Below are 25,027 nucleotides of genomic sequence, written 5' to 3' on the forward strand. Positions count from 1 at the left end.
TTTACATACAAAATGCATCTACATGACAACATCCATAAACCATTATAAAACCATAAAACATTCTGGACCTTTCTCTAAACTGGATATTTTCACTTACTGTACCTGCATTGTTGTTGTTGTTGTTCTCATTAAGCACGTCATTCAAAGTCTCCACAGAGGTCTTGGTGGAGGCTGCTGGATCTCCATCGGTTTCATCCACGATTTTTGGCTCAGCTGGCTTTTCAGCAGGAGCTTCAGAAGTTTGAGTTTCAGCTGGGCTTTCCTTCACTTGCTGATCAGCTTCAGGTAGGGCTGCAGAGGATAATATGCATTTAGTATGATGGAAAAGTAAACTTATGTAAACTGTATTGTAAATTATGAAGCAAAGTATAAGTTTTTAAGATGGAATTGGCTACAGGAGCTGGATTACCTAAAGCATTAAATCAAACTAGGGGTCTGTGACTGTTTTGTTTTTTTTCAATCTGGTATTGTGGTGTCAATCACATCTCACCAGCATTCTCTTTATGATCAAATTCAATATTCTAATGTCAACACCAGAAATGGCATCCAACTTTCCACACCACAATACAACATGGCCGTCAAGGACTCCAGCAACCTGTCACCACAGACCCTCTAACATTCCCCTGATTACTGATCACCTACACCTGGACTCAATTACACACTCAAAGTATTTATATCCTTTTTTGTCACACTTCCACTACAAAGTATATGTTCTGTGTTTAAAAACAAGTCTATACTAAAGGCATTGAATCTTGATTACCCTTTGTTTTTTTTTTTTTCATCTCATGCAGGTTTTAATTTATTTTCCTCTTGCCCTAGTTAACATGGCTGACATATCACCTGAATATCAAAATTGCCTTTGGATTATATCTCTGCTATGTTTGCTAAATGTGTGAAAGTTTTGAATTGTACTGTTCAAATAACTTTCTAGTTGACATAGAATATGTATTTGTTAATTTCATTTATTTTTGTATTATTTCAGACAACCTTATCCAGAGCAACTCGCAGTTATCTCAGTTATACAGCTGGGACAATTTCTACATCTTATCCACTGACCAACCACTTTGGCAAAATAGTAATAATATTAATAAAATTAATGTATATACAGTATGTAGCACAGCCCCCATTGTGGTTCCCCCTCCGCTCCACCAGAGGGAGCTCTCACCAAAGTTCTGATCACCTCTAGGTCAAGAGTTTTGACCTAATGTGTATCAACTTTTTCTCCTGTTTCTTGACTAATCTCTTTGTTTTTCGTGTTACTGGACTGTGTTTGCTTTGTGAATTGCCATTGTTGGTATCTAACTTTCATGCTTGTGACCTCGACTGTATACTGTTTGTAACGTGTTTGGATTTTCATTAAACTGCATGTAGATTCTTCTTATCCTGTCCTGGAGATTGTCACAAAATCTTTTCTTTTTTTTAACCTACATCCAGCTAAAATCCAAATATGAGTCATAGGCAAAAACAATGACGTCTACTACAGATATAATTGCAAATTTTTCTTTTCACTGTCCGTTTTGCTACCTATCTTTCATTTTCTAGAATTTTCCTTCACATAAAACATTTATTTTTTCCCTCATCATATATAATTTATTTGTTAATGTGTTGATATAAAGGTTTTTTTTTATTTTATCTTATTTTTTAAGTAAATGTACGTTTTTCCTAATGTAACAAAAGCAGGAAAAAAATACACCTACAATTACACACCCACTCTCCGTCTCAAAATATAACAAAATATACAAAATATAACACAATAAACTTAATCAATTTATCCAACATTGACTCACCAATTTCCAGAAAACACCAGAGAAAACCATTAGTCAGCATTCCATCTAAACAGCCCCCCTCTATTTACTGCTCCACGACTACTGAGTCACTTCCACTATAATTGTTAATTCCATCAGTGAAACACAATGAACTCTGATTAGTGAGCACAGTGAAACCTGCAGGGCTTGTGCAGGAGATGCAGCTGGTCTTGGTGGGAAAACAGAGACACCTGGTTATTACCAGGGACAATATGAAAAAATGCAGCATTTGAGTCATGACTCAGCTCAAGCACATCAGCGTTATTCACTTGTGGGCTAAGTGCAGTCAATGCTTTTCTCTCTTTTCATCTCACTTTTCACTAAAAGATCACACTCTAATTCACAGACATGAGACCAAAGAGCTGAAATAACCGTTATTAGCCTTAACATGGCTAATAATTTCTCTTGGTCCTCCTGACGGTCTCAGAAAGACCTGCAGGTGTTTAACGGTGATTGAGAGTAAATTGGAGTAAAAGCGTTAAGTTATTGAAAGGAGTATCTGCAATTATTGTTATTATTATATTTAAATAAAGATAAAAACAGTATCCTTGTCATGCAAAATAGGTATCAAAAAGTGCTATCATTACACAAAGTTGGCCATCGGTGCACAGCCATTTTCAGATCTTTCTAGGGCCATTGTCCTGTTGCAGGATATGTCTATATATATATATATATATATATATATATATATATATATATATATATATATATATATATATATATATATATATATATATATATAGTGCAATGTACAGAGACATCCTTATAAAAAACCTGCTCCAGAGCGCTCTGGAGCAGGTTTTTATAAGGATGTCTCTGTACATTGCTGCATTCATCCTTCCCTCTCTGGTCTCCCAGTTCCTGCCACTGAAAAACATCCCTAAAGCATGCTGCTGCCACCACCATGCTTCACTGTAGGGATGGTATTGCCCAGGTGGTCCTGGTTTCCTCCAGACATGACGTGGCATTCAGACCAGAACATTTTGTTTTTCATGGTCTGAGAGTCCTTCAAGTGCCTTTTGGGAAATTCCAGGCAGGATGTCATGTGTCTTTTAATAAGGAGTGGCTTCGATCTGGTCACTCTACTATACAGGCCTAAATAGTGGAGTGCTGAAAAGATAATTGTTCTTCTGGAAGGTTCTTTTCTCTCTACAAAGAAACACTGGAGCTCTTTAAGAGTGACGAGCGGGTTCTTGGTCTCCTCCCCGATTAAGGCCCTTCTTCCCCGATCGCTCAGTTTGGCCGGGCGGCTCCGCTCAAGGATGAGTCTTGTTGGTTTCAAACTTCTTCCAATAACAGACGATTTTGGCCACTGTGCTCATTGGGACCTACAATTCTGCAGAAATTTTTCTGTACCCTTCCCCAGATCTGTGCCTCAATACAATCCTGTCTCGGAGGTCTACAGACAATTCCTTAGACTTCATGGCTTGGCTTGTGCTTTGACATGCACTGTTAACTAGATATATAGACAGGTCTGAGCCTTTACAAATCATGTCCAGTCAACTGAATTTACCACAGGTGGACTCCAGTCAAGTTGTAGAAACATCTCAAGAATGATCAGTGGAAACAGGATGCACCTGAGCTCAATTTTCAGTGTCATGGTAAAGGCTGTGAAAACTTCTGTACATTTCATTTATTTCTAATACATATGTAAAGATTTCAAATAAACTTTTTTTATGTTGTCATTATGGGGTTTTGTTTGTAGAATTTTGAGAAAATTTAAATTTTTCATTTTGGAATCCATTTTGGAATGTAAAAAAAGTGAAGCCCTTTGAATTTTACTGGGTCAGGTTGCTAGCCAGTCCAAGTCCAAGTCCCATGCCCTAACCACTAGGTTACCCCCCTCTCTAACACTTATGCTACATACTTAGTATACATACTATACATACTTATTCTAAATTATCATTATTTCTGCAAACAATATGCTAGAGTAAAAGCTTCACATAGACATGTTAAAAATAGTGTGCTATGCTTTAGAATGTGACATTTTCTTAAATGATTTTATGTTAATTTAATGTTTATGGAAGAAGGTTCCAGTGTCAGTGCTTTGTAACCATCTGAGGTAAGCATTATTATTTCTGGAATCTTCTGATGGTATGAGGGGCAGTAGTAGCTCAGTGGTTAAAGCTCTAGGTTACTGTTTGAAAGGAAAGTTTTTTAAACCTCAGTACCTTTTTTCCACTTTTGTGTGGAAAATGCCATTAATGTAAATGTAAATGCACTATCAGCAAGCTGCCACTGTTAGGCCCTTGAGCAAGTCCCTTAACCCTGTATCATGTCTGACCCAAGCTTCCTAACTTCGCTGGGATATATGAAGATAGAATTTGACTTTGCTTACAGTGTATGTAACAAGTACAAATTCTCCTGAATAGAGGAAACATGAGAAAAAAGAGTACAATGATTCATTTATTGCAACTTGTTTTACCTTAAATGTTAAAGGGAACTAAAAAAAAGGATCATAACAGTGTCAGTGAATAATAGATATAAATGTAAATGTAGCTAAATTGCTGAAAAAAATAGTCTCACCACTGATTTTAATTTCTATAAAACTCATCAAAGTGTTTTATATAATTTGTGATGTATGGCTACATACAGACAAAATTCCCCTGAAGTTGTAGAATTTTGGTTTTAAGTTTGACAGAATCCTTCAACTGAATAGATTTTTTGCCTCTGAAGTGGTTTCTGGAGCCACCCAGTGGTTGTCAGAAGAATAACAGAATGGGGTATGGTCAAAAACTGATAAACCCATTGAACTAGAAGACCCAAATCTACTCTACCACGGCACTGCACCTGTGCACGAAGATGAAGATGTGCTTTACATTGGTGGGTGTAAAAGATCTTTAGTGGCGTGTTATAGAGCTTTGACTTCAACCCTTTGGGATGAATAGAAACCCCAGGGCTCTTCATTGTTTCCACAGTAAATGACTTTACTAACATCCCAGTGGCTGAATGAGCATAAATCTACACAAGCACACATCCAGAATTATTAGAACATGTTCCCAGAAGAGTGGAGGTTAAAATAACAGCAGATGAGAACTAAATGTGGAATTGGATGTTCAAAAAGCACATTTGAATTGTCCACAAACTTTTTATCCACATAGTATATTATATAGCATCTTATTAATAATAATAACAATAACAAAAATAATAATAATAATAATAATAATAATAATAATAATAATAATAATAATATATTATATGATTTGTTAACACTGAATAGCAGCAGGTTAGGATACAGATCATTATTATATTCTTTTGTTTTATAGTTCCTTTGTTACACTCATTGCTGTAAGATCTGAGCTTCCTTTACTTTGGTTTCTCCACAGTAACAGCAAATTGTGTCATTTTCCACAGCAATCTTTAGAAACACACCAAAGTGTTTTGTGCATCTGAAATACTCAAATACTTAAAGTCAACACATTTTGCGACCTTATCCAGAGCTGTTAAATTCATTTGGGAAAAAACTTGATTTTCACCTGATCTGTCACATGACCCATTATTCATCTCTCACTCAAACACCCCAAACCATTAATCATCATCTCATCATCTGTTTTCAAAAACCAGGTCATTCAATAACATGACTATTACTTTATATTACTATATTATTACTGTAGATAAATGCTGCACTTAGTACCTCAAGAGATCTACAAAAGCCTTTATATTTGTATGACTGCTATTCCCATTTTTAAGCTTTAAATATCATAAAACGTCTCTTGTCAACCTTTTGTTTTTTTACCTCGTATTGCATTTTGACATATATTTAAATCATATTCAAATGTTTGCAAGCCAACAAATCTCCATTCACATCCATCTATTTATAATGCTGTACTGTATATATATATATATATATATATATATATATATATATATATATATATATATATATATATATATATATATATATATATATATATATATGTAACTATATCATATATCATGCCATTAGAGTATATTATCTTCTGACATGCATAATCTTTACACAGTATATATATATTATTATATATACTATATCTTATTACCTACTACACATTCTGTACATTAATCACACTCATCCCTGTATATATGGACCTCATACCCTATTTATCTACTGTAATTTATTGTAAATATGCCACTTATGCACCTCTGGTTAGATGCTAACTGCATTTCATTGGCTCTGTACATGTACCTTGCACAATGACAATAAAGTTGAATTTAATCTAATCTAATCCAATCTGATCTAACACATCAAAAGAAACACATACAATAGGTTCACAACTCTATTAATAAAAAAAGAAGAATGTATGATGACTAACCTCTCTAAAAAAAATTCTCTAAAATCATATCATGTAAGTTTTTCGAAATGTGGCAAGAGGAAGAGATGGGTTTAGTTATTTAGGTAGTGGTAAAATGTGAAGATGTGCTCATGGTTAAAAAAAGCATATCGGATAAAAACATGTTAAGCTTAAGATAAACTCAAACTGAGTCCTAATACAACATCTAGAGCATTTAACTGGTATTAAGTGGTACTTTTTGTTGGTTATCTAGTAGTTTCTCTGATAAATAAATACACTATATAGACACCTGACCATAAGATACGTATGTGCTTTTTTGAGCATCCCATTCCACATTTACCGTATTTTCCGGACTATAAACCGCTACTCTTTTCCCACACTTCTTAAACAACGAAGCGGCTAATATATGGATTTTTCCTGGGTTTTTCCCGGTTTCACAAACTTCAAGCCAAAAAACTGAGCCAAATAATATTAGACCAATGAAATTGCCGAACGGGTTCAGGTGAATCCTAAATATGGATGATGTTCCTCTGACGTTTGACCTGCCGCTCACTCGGACTGTCTAGAGGAAATGCGAATCATTCATCACACTGAAAACAACCGGGCATGAAAAAACACACTTCACCTGTGTTCTGAGCTGCCAAAAGATGAACTCTCGAGAGAAATAGTTGTGAAAGGAAGGAGGAAGACGGTAAACAAAGACTTTCTTGGTAGGCTGCTGTTTAGATACAAGCCGTGTAACAGAAACCGTCTTTCATTAAAGTCTGTGTAAAGTTCATTAGTTTTATTGTAGACACCTGCAGCTTATAGACAGGTGCGGCTTATTTATGTTTAAAATAAAAATCTTTGTTAAATTCAGTGGGTGTGGCTTATATATGAGTGCGCTTAATAGTCTGGAAATGGGTAGTCCCCATTTGCTCTTATAATAACCTCCACTCTTCTGGGAAGATGTTCCACTAGATTTTGGAGTTTGCTTGTGGAGATTTGTGATCATTCAGCTAAAAAGGGTGTTAGTAAAGTCAGGTACTGATGTAGGTGAGGAGGCCTGGGGTGCAGTCAGTGTTACAATTCATCCTGAAGGTTTCAGTAGAGTTGAGGCAGAGCTCTATAGCAAGCCTACTGTCCAATAAAAGTATCTAACGTATCTAATGTAAACATATTTAATGTTTCTGTTCAACATACTAATCCATTATGCTAATCCTATTCCTTTTAAACCTCATTCTGATGCATTTCACTGTATGTCAGTAACTGTGCCTGGTTAGGTAGGTGACATATTGTGTATGGTTAGGGTGCAAATTCTCAGCACCACCAAGCATTCACTGCTGGGCTCTTGAGCAATGCTCTTAACCCTCAACTGCTCAGTTTTAAGTTGCCCTGGATAATGGCGTCTACCAAAAGCCATAATACATAATACATTTGGAGTAAATGGAGAATGAGTACAATTCTTTTCCAAAGTAGTCTTGCTATTGATGTGACCCTAAAAACTGCTGCTGTACTCAAACACCATTACTGCTTATCTCCATATACAGTACATTACAGTAGTTGTATATAATCATAACTTTGTTAAACTTCAGAAATGTTGGGCAGCTGTGTCCCAGTACTGTGCTGTTCATGTACTCCGTACAATTATAATATAATAATTGTAACCATACTTAGTTGATAACTAATAACTAATAACTACACAGTGCGTGACCAGAATGACCAGGTTTTCATCCCTATCATGGACTGTTGAACTGCCTTTTTTTACACAAGCAATAATATCAGGTTGTTGTTTACACATCTCCATCTTCTGTATGTATCTGTTGCATTATATTACATGCATCATACTGTTACCTCTATCTCAACCTATTGCAACATATTCCTTATTTAATTGACTTTTTTGCATTAATGAAATGCACCATACTGTACAGTACAGTGTACATACATACTAGGGATAGCAAGATTCACCGATTCGCATCAGTGCATCGGCATAAAAGTTAACGATGTGATGCACAGATGTTAAAAAGTTGGCATTGGTGCATTGTTTTTAAGATATTTCTGAATGTAAATTCACGAATATATTAAAAACGCTAAACTGTTTCTTGATCCCGTTCTCTCATCACCACTGCTGCTATGTGAATATGACGTGTATCACAACACTAACAAGACCGAGACGTGTCCTGTATGTCACATAGAATACAGATTAACATGGCATAAATAGAGCTGCATCTCCATGGAGACGAAACAGGAAAAGGTCTATTATATCATCTATTTTCTTAATTTTTTTTGCACTATGAAGTTCCTCTTTATGAAAGGGCCATGCGTTACAATTCAGAAGGCACTCAAGTAAATTCAAGATTTGCTGGCTTTCTGAACTAAACATATGAAAACAAATGATATGTAGCATATTAAATTGCATAGCATCCTATTTTTTTCCATCATATTGAATTGTATTGTGTTGAATCAAATTGAAAACTGATCACACCGCATTGTAACTGCTTCATATGTAGCTTTCGTATCGTTGTCACACGTACATTATGGCACAGTGAAATTCTGTCTTCGCATATCCTGGAAATTTTAGGAAACTTAGGGTCAAAGCACAGGGTCAGTGATGTTACAGCGCCCCTGGAGTGCACAGGGTTTAAGGGCCTTTCTCAAGGGCCCAAAAGTGGCATCTTGGCAATACTGGGACTTTAATTCCCAATCTTCTGGTCAGTAACCCAAAGCCTTAAAGATGAGCTACCATCCTTTTGTACCATCTGTGCTGACAGAAATGCAGCTCTGTGCAGTAAGACTCATGGCGGCGGTCTGTGTGTACATTCCACCTAGTGCTAATGCTATGGAAGCGCTCATTATACATTACGGGATCATTAGCGAACTACAGAACACACCCCGATGGATTGCTTATTGTTGCCAAAGATTTCAACCATGCAAATCTAAGGACTGTTTCTCCCTAAATTTCACTCCCTTGCAAGGAAAACAAAACTATTCTGACCACGTCGAACATTGAGAGCATCCTGAGCAGCTGCATCACTGCCTGGTTTGGGAACTGCACAGTCTCGGATCGCAAGACCCTACAGAGGTAGTGAGGACAACTGAGAAGATCAACTGAGTCTCTCTCCCCTCCATCACAGACATTTACACGTCACACTGCATCCGCAAAGCAAACAGCATTGTGGACGACCCCACACACCCCTCACACACACTCTTCACCCTTCTGCAGTCAGGGAAGCAGTTCCGAAGCATTCGGGCCTCACATCCACAAAGTGCAACATTTTTTTCCCTCAAGCCGTCAGGCTTTTCAACACAGAACTGAACTAAAACTCACACACACACACACACACACACACACACACACACACACACACACACACTCAACTGTGTGACTGATCTGTATAACCTGGACACACACTTGTACTCATTTCACACATCCATGTCTTCAACACCACCCAAATTATGTCACTTCATTATTACAAACTGTTTACATGCTATTTTTGCACATAATTTTGACTGCTGCTATTGCTTTTTGCACAAACCCTTTTGTTTACATCTTGTTTACTTACAAGTACAGTCCTGTACTCAGTTCTCTCTGCAGACGGTACTGTATAGTATACAGTAGGTTTACTGGCGGCGCTGTATTGTGTTTTGTGTATTTGTCCTACATCGTCTTGTGTTGTCTTTGCACTGTTTGCACCAAGTTGCACACGATGTACTTTATGTGGCGAGGATACAATTACTAGTATTTAACTCTGTGTTTTCTGCTATGTAGCTGTTATGTATGTTTTTAAATGTAGCACCAGAGGAGAAACGTTGTCTTATTTCACTGTGTACTGCATCAGCTATATATATAGTTAAAATGCTTCTTGACTTGACTTGACTTGACTTGACTTGACATGTACCCTTACAGTGACAGTAAAATTGAATCTAATCCTGATTGTGGAAGTTTCATAATCCCACTGTCTGGTATTACCAAGAAACGAACGGGTGACTCTTATCTCTCTGGTTTCTTCCTTGTGTGTTTTTTTTTTTGTTTTGTTTTTTGCCACTGTCACCATTGTCTTGATTGCTAAATTTTTTTGTAAAACTAAGTGTTTAGTGAAAAAAAAGATTAATATAGTGTCAGATTATTTAAAACCCAAATTAAACTTGATCTTGAAGGGTGTATGAATTAAAGAAAATCTGATGCAGAAGCAAGCAAATTTCAGAATATTGACGGCATACAAGAGCTAACTCACTTCCTTCTGTTTTCTGAGCAAAAAGAGGAAGGACACTGGGGTGTCATTAACAGGAACTATAAACAGATGTTGCAAAGATGTGCTATCACGCAAATGGCGATGGCAACATTTCACCCTTTAGCACTGTAATGTTCAAGAAGCTGACTGGTCAGAAGGCAGCTCTCTGACTCTATAAGTCATTGTACTGTATGTTACTTTGGTTACAGTTGTTTACAAGTCAGCATATTGATTTGGAACTATGATTTCACGATCAGAACTTCCTGCAATTTCAACGGTTTGAACTTATAGCAAAGGTATTCTACTGGAGGCAAATCACAGGTTTCATACCAGATTGTAACTGTTCCTTCATTGAGACTTGTCCCACATAATATAAGCCAAAATAAACCAGTGGTTTGAAATTTGTCCTGTTACTAATTGATAACTACTTTCTTTCGGCTTCTCCCACTTTGGGTCGCCACAGAGGACATCTGCATGTTTGATCTGGCACATTTTTTTACGCTGCCCTCCCCATTTATCCGGGCTTGGTACTGGCACTAAGAGTGGCTGGGGTTGGTTCCCTAACCGGGAATCGAACCTGGGCCGCAGCGGTGAGAGCGCCACATCCTTACCACTAGACCACCAGGGAGCCCTTTTACCAAGTGATAACTAAATAAACAAAACAAAAAGAATGTGCCTTGCAGTGATAAATAGAAAAAAATCATAATCATAAAAAAATGCTGTGGTATAATAGACTAGGTTAGGATAATATAATAGTTAATAGTTATAATAGTTAGGATGCAGCGCTCTCACCGCTGCGGCCCGGGTTCGATCCTCGGTCATGGAACCAACCCCAGCCACTCTCAGTGCCGTTCCCAAGCCCAGATAAATTGGGGAGGGTTGCGTTACGAAGGGCATCCAGCGTATAAAAAAAACGTGCCAAATTAAACATGCGGATGATCTGCTGTGGCGACCCCTAACGGAAGAAGCCGAAAGAAAGTTTAAAATTTTATGTTTGTCACTTTTTTCATACAACAGCTTGTCTGTGTTTCATACGGTTTATATGGAAAAAAGTGCTGACTTTTGACCAGCCATATGTGATTATTCACATTATTATTGTTACTACAAAGTTGGAGGCCCACAATAGAAATTTTCCCTTCACTAGTAGACCCAAACCTGTTCCAGCATCACATTGCCAGTGCACAAAACCTGCTCCATAAAGATATGCATCACATGTTTGAGGATCTTGCTACGGAGCTTTAAACACCTTTGGGATGAATTGGAACAATGACTGCACCCCAGGCCTCCTCACCTAAATCAGTACCTGACTTTACTAACATCCTTGTGGCTGAATGAGAACAAATCTCCACAAGCACACTCCAAAATCGAGTAGAACATCAACCAAGAAGAGTGGAGGTTACTATAACAGCAAATAGGGACTAACTTAAGTTACCTCCTTCTTCTTTGGAGTCAGGTGGCGGTGAAGTCTCATTATCATTCATAAATGTTTTCATATCTGCAGAAGAATCATATATACACATCAGTACAGTGTTATTTGAATTGTAATGTGTTGTAAGATGTACTGTATAAAGAGTGCAAAAGAACCTGTAAGTGAAGCGTCACACACTTCTGTCTCCACTGCAGCAAGAGGAATCTGAGCATCTTCATTTTTACAGTGGATATCGACAGAGAACCGCTGAGAAAAATATTATATATAAGTATATTACATTATATACAATAATGGCACTATAAGAACAAAAAAAAGATTAATGGCAGAAATTAATTAGATCTGAAAAACATAACGGTTAGGAATAATATATTGCTGCTGGTACGTTAAATAAAAAATCTAACAATAAATAAAAATCTACATATTAATTTTTTAGTTTCTTACCCTGCGGTTAACCTTAACACAGAAGAAGATGATGGCCAAAACAGCAATAACCAGAATCACAAGGATCAAGACAACAACATAGACTAAAAGAATAGAGTTGATAAAAAGAAAAATCACATTGTTTAAATGAATATTGGAATGAACGGTATTACTAACATTTCTGGATAGTTTATCAAACTTGACATTTTTGTTTAATATCATAAAGCATTATCAAGCTTTACCTGGGTTGCTTGCATTGCCATCATGACCTGAATGGGGACATATAAAGAAAACACCACAACCAGTGTTTAACTTTAAGATACATGGATTTGTGTGTTATGTAAAGGATACAGAGTTTAAATCAAACTGAGAATTATTCAGAGCATAGTGGAACTATTTTAGCTACAAATCCAGTCTAATGAGTTTGGTCTAATACTTGAACTGCATTTAATGTCTAACTAATTAGGACTTATAGCTTAAATACAGCCTTTATGAGATTAAACATGTTGAAGATTTATGGAAGGAGTCTCCAGTGTCAGCACTTTGTAACAACCTGTGCCCACAACATATGATGTTATTAATGACCAAATAATACAAATCTTAGTAGTATAAGGGAAATGAAACAATCGTGGGATGTACCATTATGGGAACCTAATAAATGTTACTGTAAGAATAACAAAAAGTGACACTATTGGTCAGTCTTGCATCAAAATTCCACAGTGAATGTCCAAAAATCATCATGAAAAAAGACATTACTATGCAGTACATGATCAAATCACTTACGTGCCGTAGATGCCGTTGTGCTCTTTGTGGTACTGCTTGTGATGCTTTTCTTTGTGGTTGTAGGGCCTGGTCCAGGTGTGATCTCCCCTGTTGATTATTAATTACATGATTCATTATTGATTGCTGAAGACAGTAACACAGATATCCTTTCCATTCCATAAGGTAATGATGATTATGAATAGAATCTTCTGTACCTTCCGTGCTCTTGGTTGAAGTCCAATCTGAACTCCCAACATGTTCTGTGTTGTCTGTAATGAGCCAGTGAGAAAAAAAACTGAATCGGTCGTATTTTTAAATATATACAATCCCTTCACTATAAAAAGCATGATGGTTATTCTGTTATACTTTTAAACCAACATATATATTTTTTGTAACTGATTAAATGGCAATAGAGTTTTCAAATTTCTTTTGAACTGACAAGTACATCAAACCATTGCACAAGGAAGTGTAAAAAAAAAAAAGGAAGTGCATTTTTCCACATCTTGTGTGACTAATGAGTGTCACCAAACTGCTACCTTGCTCTGGTAGTACAGTATTTTTGGTGGTAAACACTTCATCTTCGATCTTGTTACTATTGCCTTGGGTAGTTTCAGGCTCTGCAATAAAGAAAGCATGATAGTATTTCTATTATATTTTTAATATATGTATAATTGATTAAAGTTGCTATGTAACATACCCAAACCATTACACAAGCAGTTGTAAAAAAAAACAAAGGTTAATTTCTAAACAAACATTTAAAATAATACTAATAATAATGTATTAATTCATTCATTCGTTCATTACAAAGAGCATCACCAAACTTCTACCTTCCTCTGGTGGTACAGTATTGTTGGTGGTAAACACTTCATCTTCGGTCTCGTTATTACTGCCTTGGATAGTTTCAGTCTCTGCAATAAAGAAAGCATGATGGTATTTCTATTATAATTTTAATATAATATATATATATATATATATATATATATATATATATATATATATATATATATATATATATATATATATAATTTATTAAAGTTGCTATGTAACTTATAACTAATCCATTACACAAGTAAGTGTAAAAATGGTTCATTTCTAAACAAACATTCAAAATAATACTAATAATAATTAATTCATTAATTTTAAAGAGCATTCATCCAAAGAGCATTACCAAACGGCTACCTTGCTGTGATGGTAAAGTTTCATTGTTGGAGATGTTGTAGCGAGACCCTTCATTTGTGCTAATGTTCACGCCGCCTGGTGCGATAGTCTCATGAAGAGCTGATTTATCGGTTGTGGTAATATTAACATTAGAAAAATTATCCTGAGCAAATCCTGGCACCAATAGGACTCCTGCATTAAACATAAACAGCAATGATCGGTAAAAACACAATATCCTGCACAAGAAATAAATTCTTGCCTAATTAAATAATTGGGATTTGTCCTGACATGATTTCTTCAAAAGCATTAAACAATACAATAATATTAGACAGGTACAAATAATAAACATACATACCCAAGAGTGTGAGAATGTGAACGTTAACACTCATTTTCTCCATGCTGTGTTCGTGTTTGTGTGTGTGTCTGTTTGAAATTGTGTGCTGGTGTGTGTGATGATGTGCATGTACACCCTGCTCAATGCATAGCCTAATGAAACCTACTGTACAGTGTGCTCTCTTGATTGCTCAAAAGTTGGTTAAAAAAGGAAGTTACATTTCGTCATTTTTTTTTTTTTTAAGATGATGAATTCAAGTGCATAACAATAAACAACACTACAAAAGCACCACAGTATTTGTAGTGAACAGAAAATGTGTGCTAATCATTCAGAATCTTGGAATATATTTACAGCAAATTAAAAAAACAGCTTTGGAATGGTTGAGATGTCTAAAGCTGGTGTTTGCACAAACCTTTACATCTAATCTGATGAAATAATGCTTTTAGAAAATAATTTGAAATAAAAAATAATTTTATGACTGGGGAGATCATTTTCTGGGCCAGTGTGCACATTCGAGGGGCTCAAAATCAGACATTTCATATTTGTATCAGCTAATATAATTAGCTATTTATTTATTATTTAACATTTACTGCTATTATTAAATAAATGTAAATAAAAGGAACAAGTTCTCTGATTGTGGAATTTTATAAAATCACCATGCAGCATAAATTAGGAGATGTAGATGTAGATGTAGGAGATAAAAAGGTGGTGCTCTTTGCAGGTGGTAAATCCAAACTGGATCGCTACTTTGATTTGATGCAAAACTGGTTATTTTTTTAATTACTGGTCATGTTAACATGCTATGGATAAACAAACAGACAGACAGACAGACAGACAGACAGACAGACAGACAGACAGACCATAACCTTGTGCTCCAGAACATATGATCACATGCACATTATCAACTTGTGCTGATCATGAACAGCAGCTACGCTAATTTCTCTCCACTGCTTCTCTTTCTCTCCCATTCCGAGGCATCCTGAGGTTTGGCCATCTCCAGTCACGTCCTACCTCTTGAAGATTATGGACCTTTGAAGAAGTAGATGCTGAACTCGCAAACGCCCCGTACCATCTAGGGACGTACCAGTGCCATTCGGATCCCACTTCATGTGTGGAGTTTTGACATTGGACCTCCTGGAGTGTTCAAAGGCTCTGGCATAGAGAAGCTGATGCTGGATCTGTGATGATCACAAATTTTGAGCCCAGTAGCTCCTAGTTTTATAACCATAATGACTGTATAAGACTGTAGAAAGAATATTACTTATAATCATTTAATCCTCGATTTGTTAACATTTGGATTAAAAATAAAAAAACTTAGTCATAATTCCACAGTCAGAAGCTATTTCAGACCATTATCTAATCTCGTTTAAAATTTGGCCTCAGTCATTGCATTTCCACCTCACCACGTTACCCTGTTAAGCGTACTTTCACGTCAGCTACAGCAGCGCGTTTTAGCAATAATCTTCCAGAAATTACGATATTAGATAGATCTCCGTCAGACCCCGCAGAGCTCGACTGGGCCACTGAACATCTAGAAACAACGTTCTGTTACACTCTAGATGATGGAGCTTATGACCAAAATGATCAGGGAGAAAAAATTAGCACAGTGGTATAATGATCATACGCGCACCTTAAAACAGACCACTCGAAAATTAGAACGTAAATGGCGTCAAACAAAATTAACAGTATTTCAAATAGCATGGAAGGAGAGCCTCTTAAATTATAGAAAATCTCTTAGTGCTGCTAGATCAGCATATTTCTCCACCCTCGTAGAAAATAACAAGCATAATCCTAGATTTTTATTCAGCACGGTAGCAAAATTAACAGGGAATAAAAGCACTGCGCTAACATGCACACCATCAATAGGTAGTAATGATTTCATGAACTTTTTTAATAATAAAATTTAAAACATCAGGCAAGAAATCCAGACGGTTAATAAAAATCCAAATTATTTTACAAATAACCCTGTAGACAGCAGTGTAATTATAGCAGACAATCAACTACAAAGCTTCACTCCTATTCATGAGAATGACTTAATTCCATTAATCTCCTCATCAAAATCATCAACCAGCATTTTTGATCCCTTGCCTACAAGTTTCTTTAAACAGATAACTCCAGAGGTAATTGAACCTGTTTTAAAAATAATTAACTCTTCCATTAGCACTGGTTATGTACCTAAATCCTTCAAACTGGCAGTTATCACCCCCTTATTAAGAAACCTGACCTTGACCCATGTCAGTTGTCCAACTACAGACCAATATCAAATTTCTCCTTTATATCCAAAATTTTGGAAAAGGTTGTAGCACAGCAGTTATGCTCACACCTACTTATGAATAAAAAATTTTAAATGTATCAGTCAGGATTTCGGCCTCATCATAGCACAGAGACGGCGCTAGTTAAGGTGGTAAATGACCTGTTATTGGCCTCTGATCAGGGTTTTGTCTCCTTACTTGTTTTGCTCGACCTTAGTGCAGCTTTTGACACCATTGATCACACTATACTACTTGCTAGACTTGAGAACGTTGTTGGAATAAAGGGAACAGCTCTCTCTTGGCTCAGGTCTTATTTGACTGATCGCTATCAGTTTGTTGATGTAAATGGTGAGTTCTCCACACTCTATGAGGTAAAGTTTGGTGTTCCTCAAGGATCTGTCTTAGGCCCACTGCTTTTCTCTTTATATATGCTGCCTCTTGGTGAAATAATTCATAAACATGGGATTCGCTTCCATTGCTATGCTGATGACACACAGCTGTATATTTCAGCAAAGCCAGATGAGCGAGATCAGCTTGACATTGTTGAGAAGTGTGTAAAGGACATTAGACAGTGGATGCTTAATAACTTTCTTCTGCTCAACTCAGATAAGACGGAAGTACTTTTACTAGGACCACATGCAGCTAGAAGTAAACTTTCCGATTACGTAGCATCTCTGGATGGTGTTTCTGTTTCAGCGTGTACGGCTGTCAAAGACCTTGGTGTGATTATTGACCCGAGTCTTTCCTTTAAGTCTCACATGAATAATATCACCAGGATCTCTTTCTTTCACCTTAGAAATATTTCTAAAATTTGAAATATGATGTCGTTACAGGATGCAGAAAAACTAGTTCATGCTTTTGTTACTTCTAGATTAGACTACTGTAACGCTTTCTGTCTGGGTGTGTGAGTAAGTGCAGAAATAAGCTTCAGTTAGTTCAGAATGCAGCAGCAAGAGTCCTCACTAGATCTAGGAAATATGACCACATCACCCCTGTATTAATCAGTCTACACTGGCTCCCAATTAAATCTCGCATTGATTATAAAATATTACTACTGACTTAAAAAGCACGTAACGGTCTCGCACCGCAGTATCTGAGTGAACTTCTGTACCAGTATGATCCTCCACGCCTACTTAGATCAAAAGGTGCTGGCTATCTGTTGGTTCCTCAAATAATAAAGATTACAGCAGGGGGCAGATCTTTCTCTTATAAAGCCCCACAGTTATGGAACAGCCTTCCAACCAGTGTTCGGGACTCAGACACAGTCTCAGTGTTCAAGTCGAGGTTGAAAATGTATTTATTCAGTCAAGCCTTTTATCAGTAGATTTTTCTTAGGTAAAGGCTCAGATCTGGAGGGAGCATGGATATAGAGTGTTTGGTGAACTGGTATATTTGTATGCTGTCATCCCCTCACATTCACACGTTCACTCGGGTTTGTTGATGGTGGTGTGGTGGGTCGTCTCTTATCCCAGAGATCCCTCATGTCTGTGTTACCTTCTGGTTCTCCCTTTTAGTTATGCTGTCATAGCGAGTCTTGCCGGAGTCCAAACTGCACGGTGACATTAACTTTCATACACCAATAGGGACACTTAATAATCCATATCCTTCTCTTCCCGTCACCCTCTTCTCTCTCTCGCTCTCTCTCGGTCGAGTTAAACATGCTCCTGAGGCTCCAGTGACCACTGTTCCTGCCTCTCTCCCCTCCGTGGATCTTCACACTTCTGTGCAGCTTGGGACGGTCTCTCATCAACACCTTGGGTGGTTCCATGTAATTCCGGAGTAGAACGGGTGCTTTGAGGATGGATTGGACTGTAGTTAATGTCAACAGTCTGCTACACTGACTCAGGAATACAGTTCGCTTCTGATCATCATCACTGTACCCCTTAACATTGTATATCTGCTTCAAATGGACATTTGGTGCAACCCAGATGAGGACGGGTTCCCTCTTGAGTCTGGTTCCCCCAAGGTTTCTTCCTTATGCCATCTCAGGGAGTTTTTCCTTGCCACAGTTGCTCATCAGGGACAAACATACTTACAAAGAACATATTTACGTTTAATCACCACATTATCTGTGTAAAGCTGCTTTGAGACAATGTTCATTGTTAAAAGCAAACTCTTGATGTCACCCAAATGAGGATGGGTTCCCTTTTGAGTCTGGTTCCTCTCAAGGTTTCTTCCTCATAACATTTAAGGGAGTTTTTCCTTGCCACAGTCACCACGGCTGCTCATCAGGGATAAATACACACCATTCACCTTGACTGTTGATTTCTGTAAAGCTGCTTTGAGACAATGTCTGTTGTGAAAAGCGCTATACAAATAAACTTGACTTGACTTGACTTGACTGATAGAATGGATAGATAGATGGATAGATAGATAGATAGATAGATAGATAGATAGATAGATAGATAGATAGATAGATAGATAGATAGATAGATAGATAGATAGATAGATAGATAGATAGATAGATAGATAGATAGATACCAACATGAATTACAATATGCTATAAAAGAATGCTCTATGCATATTGAAATATATAATATATGCAAGTGTTTGTCAAAAAAAGATATATGTACATTATATATAAAAGACGCGGAAAATACATACACACTTGTATACAGAAAAAGTGCATATTATATAAAAATAACAGCATATGATATGAATATATCATTATAACATTGACTGATGAGTAAATAACACTGATAATCTCTTCATTAATGCACCTGTCAGTGTGTAGGATTTATTAGGCAGCAGAAACATTGTTCACACAGCCAAATTGTGATGTCTAGACGACTGGGTCTGAGCATCTCCAAAACTGCAGCTCTTGTGGGATGTTCCTGGTCTGCAGTGGTCAGTATCTATCAAAAGTGCTCCAAGGAAGGAACAGTGGTGAACCGGTGAAAGGGTCCTTTGCAGCTAAGGCTCAAACTGTTGAGCGAATGCTGGCCCATGCAACTACGAGCAACTGTAGCTCAAATTGCTGAAGAAGTTAATGCTCGACGAAACTGTTTTGTCAGCAAAAGGGGGAGCAAAACAACAATAGGCAGGTGGTTATATTGTTATGGTTGGTTGGCATAATGTTTGGCATTAATATGAATTATATATATATATATATATATATATATATATATATATATATATATATATATATATATATATATATCCTGAACCTGCTGGTTCTGGTGTGAATCCTGCATCTACTCCAGGATAGAAGGAGGTGGAACAGTTTGTGACTCAGATTTAAGAGTCCCTGGTGATGTTCTACTCTACACAGACACCTGCTCTGGTAAAGTTTTTCCATGTACATCTCTATATCCACATCCTAGGTTTGAAATCTGTAATCCATGTTATGTAACCAGGAAATGACATTTCCTTCTTATTGTAATTTATAATCAAAACAGAAGGAAATTTACATCAATGAAGTCACACTTCATTGGATTGAGAAGTTTGAACATTTAGGGCAAAGATGTTCTCCGGTGTTATAAATAGATAAAAGGGATGATCCTAAGTATAGACTTCCCCATATACTCAAAAAGTCTGTATCATCTTTTCATCTTTACACAACAGGACATCTGGTGACTGTCATGAACAAGCCTATGAACAAATTCTCAACAGGTTATAAATGTTGGTGCAGGGTCACGCACGGCTACGCGTGGCTTCTTGAACTTTAATGTGTAAAATAATGTTTGGTTAATGCAACTAATTACACCCATGGGACTAGTTGTAATCATTGGAGTTCAGCTGGTCTTATTTATAGCCATAAGTTCACCACTGTTCTTGGACCCCCAGTTTAAGAACCATATGCTAGTATATGATCTTTACACACATCATTCATTAACTTTATTCATAACATACCTTTATTTGTCACGTATACTTTACAGCACAGTGGAATTCTTCTCCTCGCATATCCGAGTTTGTTCAGAAGTGCAGGGACAGCCACAATACAGCGCCCCTGGAGCACAGAGTGTTAAGGGCCTTGCTCAAGGGCTGAAGAGTGGTAGCTTGGCAATACTGGGGTTTAAACCCCTGACCTTCTGATCAGTAACCCAGAGCCTTAACCACTGAGTTACCAGCTAAATAATTCCACTTACATGGACTCCCTTCATAACAGTCTGTAGATTACAGAATGTAAAAATTGGATTATACAAATACCAGCACTAAGTGACAACATGCATCTAAAAAGAAACTTTCTATGATGTGGCAATAAAGGAAAAAGACAGAATTTCGAAGGGGAAGAAGTGGCCTTCTGTTAAGCACTGGGTAATGTTATATCAATAGTTCAATTCTATTATACAAAGTACCATTTAATGTGTAGCAACAATGGTTATTAGTATATACTAGTTATGGCCAAGAGTTAAATGGCCATAGAGTTCAGTATGCCTTCCTTGTGAGTATCTTCTGATCCTACATTTACAGCATTTGGCAGCAGACATTCTTATCCAGAGCGACTTACATTTATCTCATTCATACAACTGAGCATGTAAGTTGTTAAGGGCCTTGCTCAGGGGCCCAGGATAGCAGCTTGGTGCGACTGGGATTTGAACTTGTGACCTTCAGATTCAAAATCCAATTCCTTATTCACTAAGCTGCCACCTGCCCCATCATCTGACCTGATAACCTAATCATGCTACTTTGATTATGTTTCCAACATAGTTTGTTGTACCCTTAGCTGAAAGCATTCTCTCAAATCAATACAATATTCTTCTGATTCATCACCTTAATGCTGGGATGCAACATTTCTACACAACTACTACAACAACTCTCATCTACAGGACATGCCGGCTTGCTGAACGGATTAATGAGAATGAAAATGATGTCATTTTTATTCTGTGGTTTTTACATTTAATAAAAAGTATGCCAAGGCACACTCTACTAAAGCTTTAAGATTAGGGATACGGTTAGTCGAAAACCCTTCATACTTGTGCACAGAGGCAGGTTGAATTATTTCACAGTTCATCAATAATCCTGCATTTTGTACAATAAATTACTGTTTCCATAGAATTCTATTTTATCTACAAATAAATGTCTATGCAAAAGTAGTCAGATGTACGATTTATTAGCGGTAATGGCATATTCTGCCCACAAGGTGTCAGTGTAAGTAAGTAAAAGCAGAATCAGACAGGAACTGCAACAGGAATCCCAGTGCAAATTCAAATGCCTACACCTGAGCATCCTCATCAGCTTAACACAAAAACACACTACACACCTAAATCTTTATTCACACTCGGTCCTGATCCCGTCTTCCTACATGCTCAGAAATAATGGCACCACATAGTTATTTTTCTATGCTTACTTTGTACCTTTAAATATAATGTATATATTGCATCTGGTGCAAATCTTCTTCCTTTTTTTTTTTTTTTTTTTTTTTACTTTATTCTTAAACTTTTGCAAACAAAAGAAGAAGCCTAACATGTGGCATCCTAACTCAAAATCGTGTTTAAAATGATGTTATTCTGATTAATTTATTAGAGAGAGTGAGAGAGAGAGAGAGAGAGAGAGAGAGAGAGAGACAGAGAGAGAGAGAGAGAGAGAGAGAAAGAAAGAAAGAAAGAAAGAAAGAAAGAAAGAAAGAAAGAAAGAAAGAAAGAAAAGGAGAAAAGGAGTCAAATTCTTACTACCTGCTCCAGAAAAAAGTCCTGAAATAAATATATATATATATATATATATATATATATATATATATATATATATATATATATATATATATATATATATATATATATATTGGGGCTGTTAATAACGCATAAATGCAAATTAATTTTAATGGCACTAATTTTATTAATGCATGCATTTCTGTTTGACCATTTTTATTCAAAATAAAAATAAAAATAAAAAATATAAAAGAGGCAAAATTTTAAACGATTACCTAAACATTTGTTTTAATGCCAAGTCTCGAATCAAACTCCAAAATCCGCAGTGGTGCAAAAGTCCGGCAATTTAAACCGTCCGTATGGAAACAAAATATCTGTTTGGTGTCCTGATGATTTATCTAGTTGAAAAAAAAAAAAAATACTTTCAAACATTTACAAGAATAGTTTGTCTTCATGCTCTATGTTGAGTTTTGGTTTAGAGTATTAAAAACTTGAAAAGTATTAATTTAGGGTACATTTAAACATATATGAATAGTGATCAGCATTGGGGCACTATACAGTAACTTGTTAATAATTTTACAAATTACAGTATCGTTACAATCGTTTAGCAAAACATACAATTTACAGTACTGTAAAAAATATAAGAACAAACAGCAGTTTGAACAAACATGTGGAGGACAATATGCTTCCGTGTGATATTTACATTATTTGTCAAATATTGTCATATCGATTCTGTCATCATAAGATCGAAAAACCGATCCATCGTAACTCAGGGACATCTATCTATCTATCTATCTATCTATCTATCTATCTATCTATCTATCTATCTATCTATCTATCTATCTATCTATCTATCTATCTATCTATCTATCTAGTATATATATATGTGTGTGTGTGTGTGTGTGTGTGTGTGTGTGTGTGTGTGTGTGTGTGTGTGTGTGTGTGTGTGTGTGTGTGTGTGTGTATGTGTATAAGAGTGTATGCATTTTCTTTTTATGGTATATAACTGGATCTGAAAGATAGTTGATATATTCACACTTAAATGTAGATTTAAATGTCCACCTTCCTGTAATCTATACTGATCCTGACAAGGATAAGTACATTTTGGTAACCATATGAAACCTAAGTTCAAAAGTGGAACGGTTTTGCATCTCGTGTGTGTGTATTAAAAAAAAAAAAAAAAGCTGTGCGCTCTTTATTACTGTTTATAACCTCATGCCAGAGATAATCAGTGGTAGGATTAGTGCTCACTGCCACCCATTCAGCAGGTTGTCAAACGCGACCGGGAACGAGCGGGGCTTTTTTCCACCACTGACCACATTAGAGCAGTGGCGCTGCAGCGACTTGTGGTGTAAGAGAGTAGATGAGCTAATCACTTCACTCTGAGGTGTTGGGAGAAGAGAGAGAAAGAAAGGCAGAGGAGAGCAGACCACCCACCCAGAGGATTCAGGATTTTGGGAGGCCCAGACGCAAAGCTCCATTCTGTGACCCTCTGTGCTGCCTCGAGCTCCAAGCTGGACCCTTCGCAATTGAGCCCCCACCCGAACACCCCCTCCTCCTTCCTCCCTCCCATTCCTTCCATCCCACCCACCTACCCAACTCCCTCAAGCAGCTAACGGAGAATGAAGAAGGAATGGGATGGGGTGGGGGAGGTAAACAACCTACTCTCCTCTGTCTCTCTCTCTCTCTCTCTCTCTCTCTCTCTCTCTCTCTCTCTCTCTCTCTCTCTCTCTCTCTCTCTCTTTTGCTCTCTCTCTCTCACACACCCCTTTATAGTACAATAAGAGGGAAAGCAGTCAAGACTTAGAGCACTTTCCGAGAGGCCAAACGCTGCACAGGCTGAATGCAACATCTGTGAAGGCACATAGCCAAAGGGGGGGAAAATGTTATTTTGTTGTGAACCGCATCAGCAACCTGTGTTTCTAGCTGTTTCTCTCTCTCTCTCTCTGTCTCTGTTTCTGTCTCTCTTTATTTTTGGCATGTAGAACCATACTGGATGGGCAGCTTTTTGAGACTGTCATTTTTTCTTAAAGCGTTTCATCGCTATGAAGAAGCAGGGGGCTGCAGATTTCTGCATATGCTCCCCATACCCTTATAAACTCACGCGTATTATGAGCTGGGTGAAAACATTTTTTTAATAGTTTTTCAAAGAACTGAAAATATGAAGTAAACATTCCTCATGGAGAGCGAGAAAAAAGAGAGAGAGAGAGAGAGAAAGAGAGGGAGAAAGATAGAGAGAGAAAACCCTGGCGTAATGAACAAAGACAGCATAACGATAGGCTGTGTGAAGTTCAAGGCCTTTTTTCATTTGCTCTTCCACGCTACAAATGTCTGTTTCGAATATCTTGATTGCGCTAAACCTGCATGCATCTGTTTCCCTTCAAAATGTCAATGACAGCTCATGCGGCCCCTTTTAATGCATGCATATTTGCTTATTATTATGATGAATCCTTTTAAATCGATGTTCTGGCACCGTGGACGCATTAAACCGAAAATTCCTCGGCGTGTTATTGCTCTCGCTTTGATAAGCATCAGCAATTCATTTAAAATGTCATTGTGGATGAAATCTTTTTCTCTTAATCTCTCTCTCTCTCTCTCTCTCTCTCTCTCTCTCTCTCTCTCTCTCTCTCTCTCTCTCTCTCTCTCTCTCTCTCTCACAATGATCATATGACCATTTCAACATCACCTCACCCCATACTGTACATTCTTATAAAAAGCACTCCGGGGTGTAATCTGAGGTGAATAAGTGTTTTGTTTGACCTTAGATTTAAATTAAAGAGAAACCACATTTGGGGCG

General features: G+C 37.0%; 1 protein-coding gene across 1 annotated transcript in view; it reads right to left on the minus strand.

Annotated features, from left to right (window-relative positions):
- Positions 1-14,721, minus strand: part of LOC310724573 (uncharacterized protein) — a 34,430-nt gene extending 19,709 nt beyond the window's left edge. Inside the window, exons 1-11 of the mRNA XM_083538807.1 lie at positions 14,412-14,721; positions 14,078-14,248; positions 13,726-13,806; positions 13,435-13,515; positions 13,114-13,167; positions 12,920-13,006; positions 12,379-12,405; positions 12,158-12,240; positions 11,872-11,962; positions 11,720-11,782; positions 103-291 (exon numbers count right to left, since the gene is read on the minus strand). Coding sequence (XP_083394933.1) covers positions 103-291; positions 11,720-11,782; positions 11,872-11,962; positions 12,158-12,240; positions 12,379-12,405; positions 12,920-13,006; positions 13,114-13,167; positions 13,435-13,515; positions 13,726-13,806; positions 14,078-14,248; positions 14,412-14,454 — 970 coding nt within the window. The 5' untranslated portion in view covers positions 14,455-14,721. The remainder of the gene's footprint in view (positions 1-102; positions 292-11,719; positions 11,783-11,871; positions 11,963-12,157; positions 12,241-12,378; positions 12,406-12,919; positions 13,007-13,113; positions 13,168-13,434; positions 13,516-13,725; positions 13,807-14,077; positions 14,249-14,411) is intronic.
- Between the last annotated feature and the right edge of the window lie 10,306 nt (positions 14,722-25,027).

This window comes from Silurus aristotelis (assembly GCF_946808225.1).
Source record: "Silurus aristotelis genome assembly, chromosome: 4".
Taxonomy (NCBI): Eukaryota; Metazoa; Chordata; class Actinopteri; order Siluriformes; family Siluridae; genus Silurus; species Silurus aristotelis.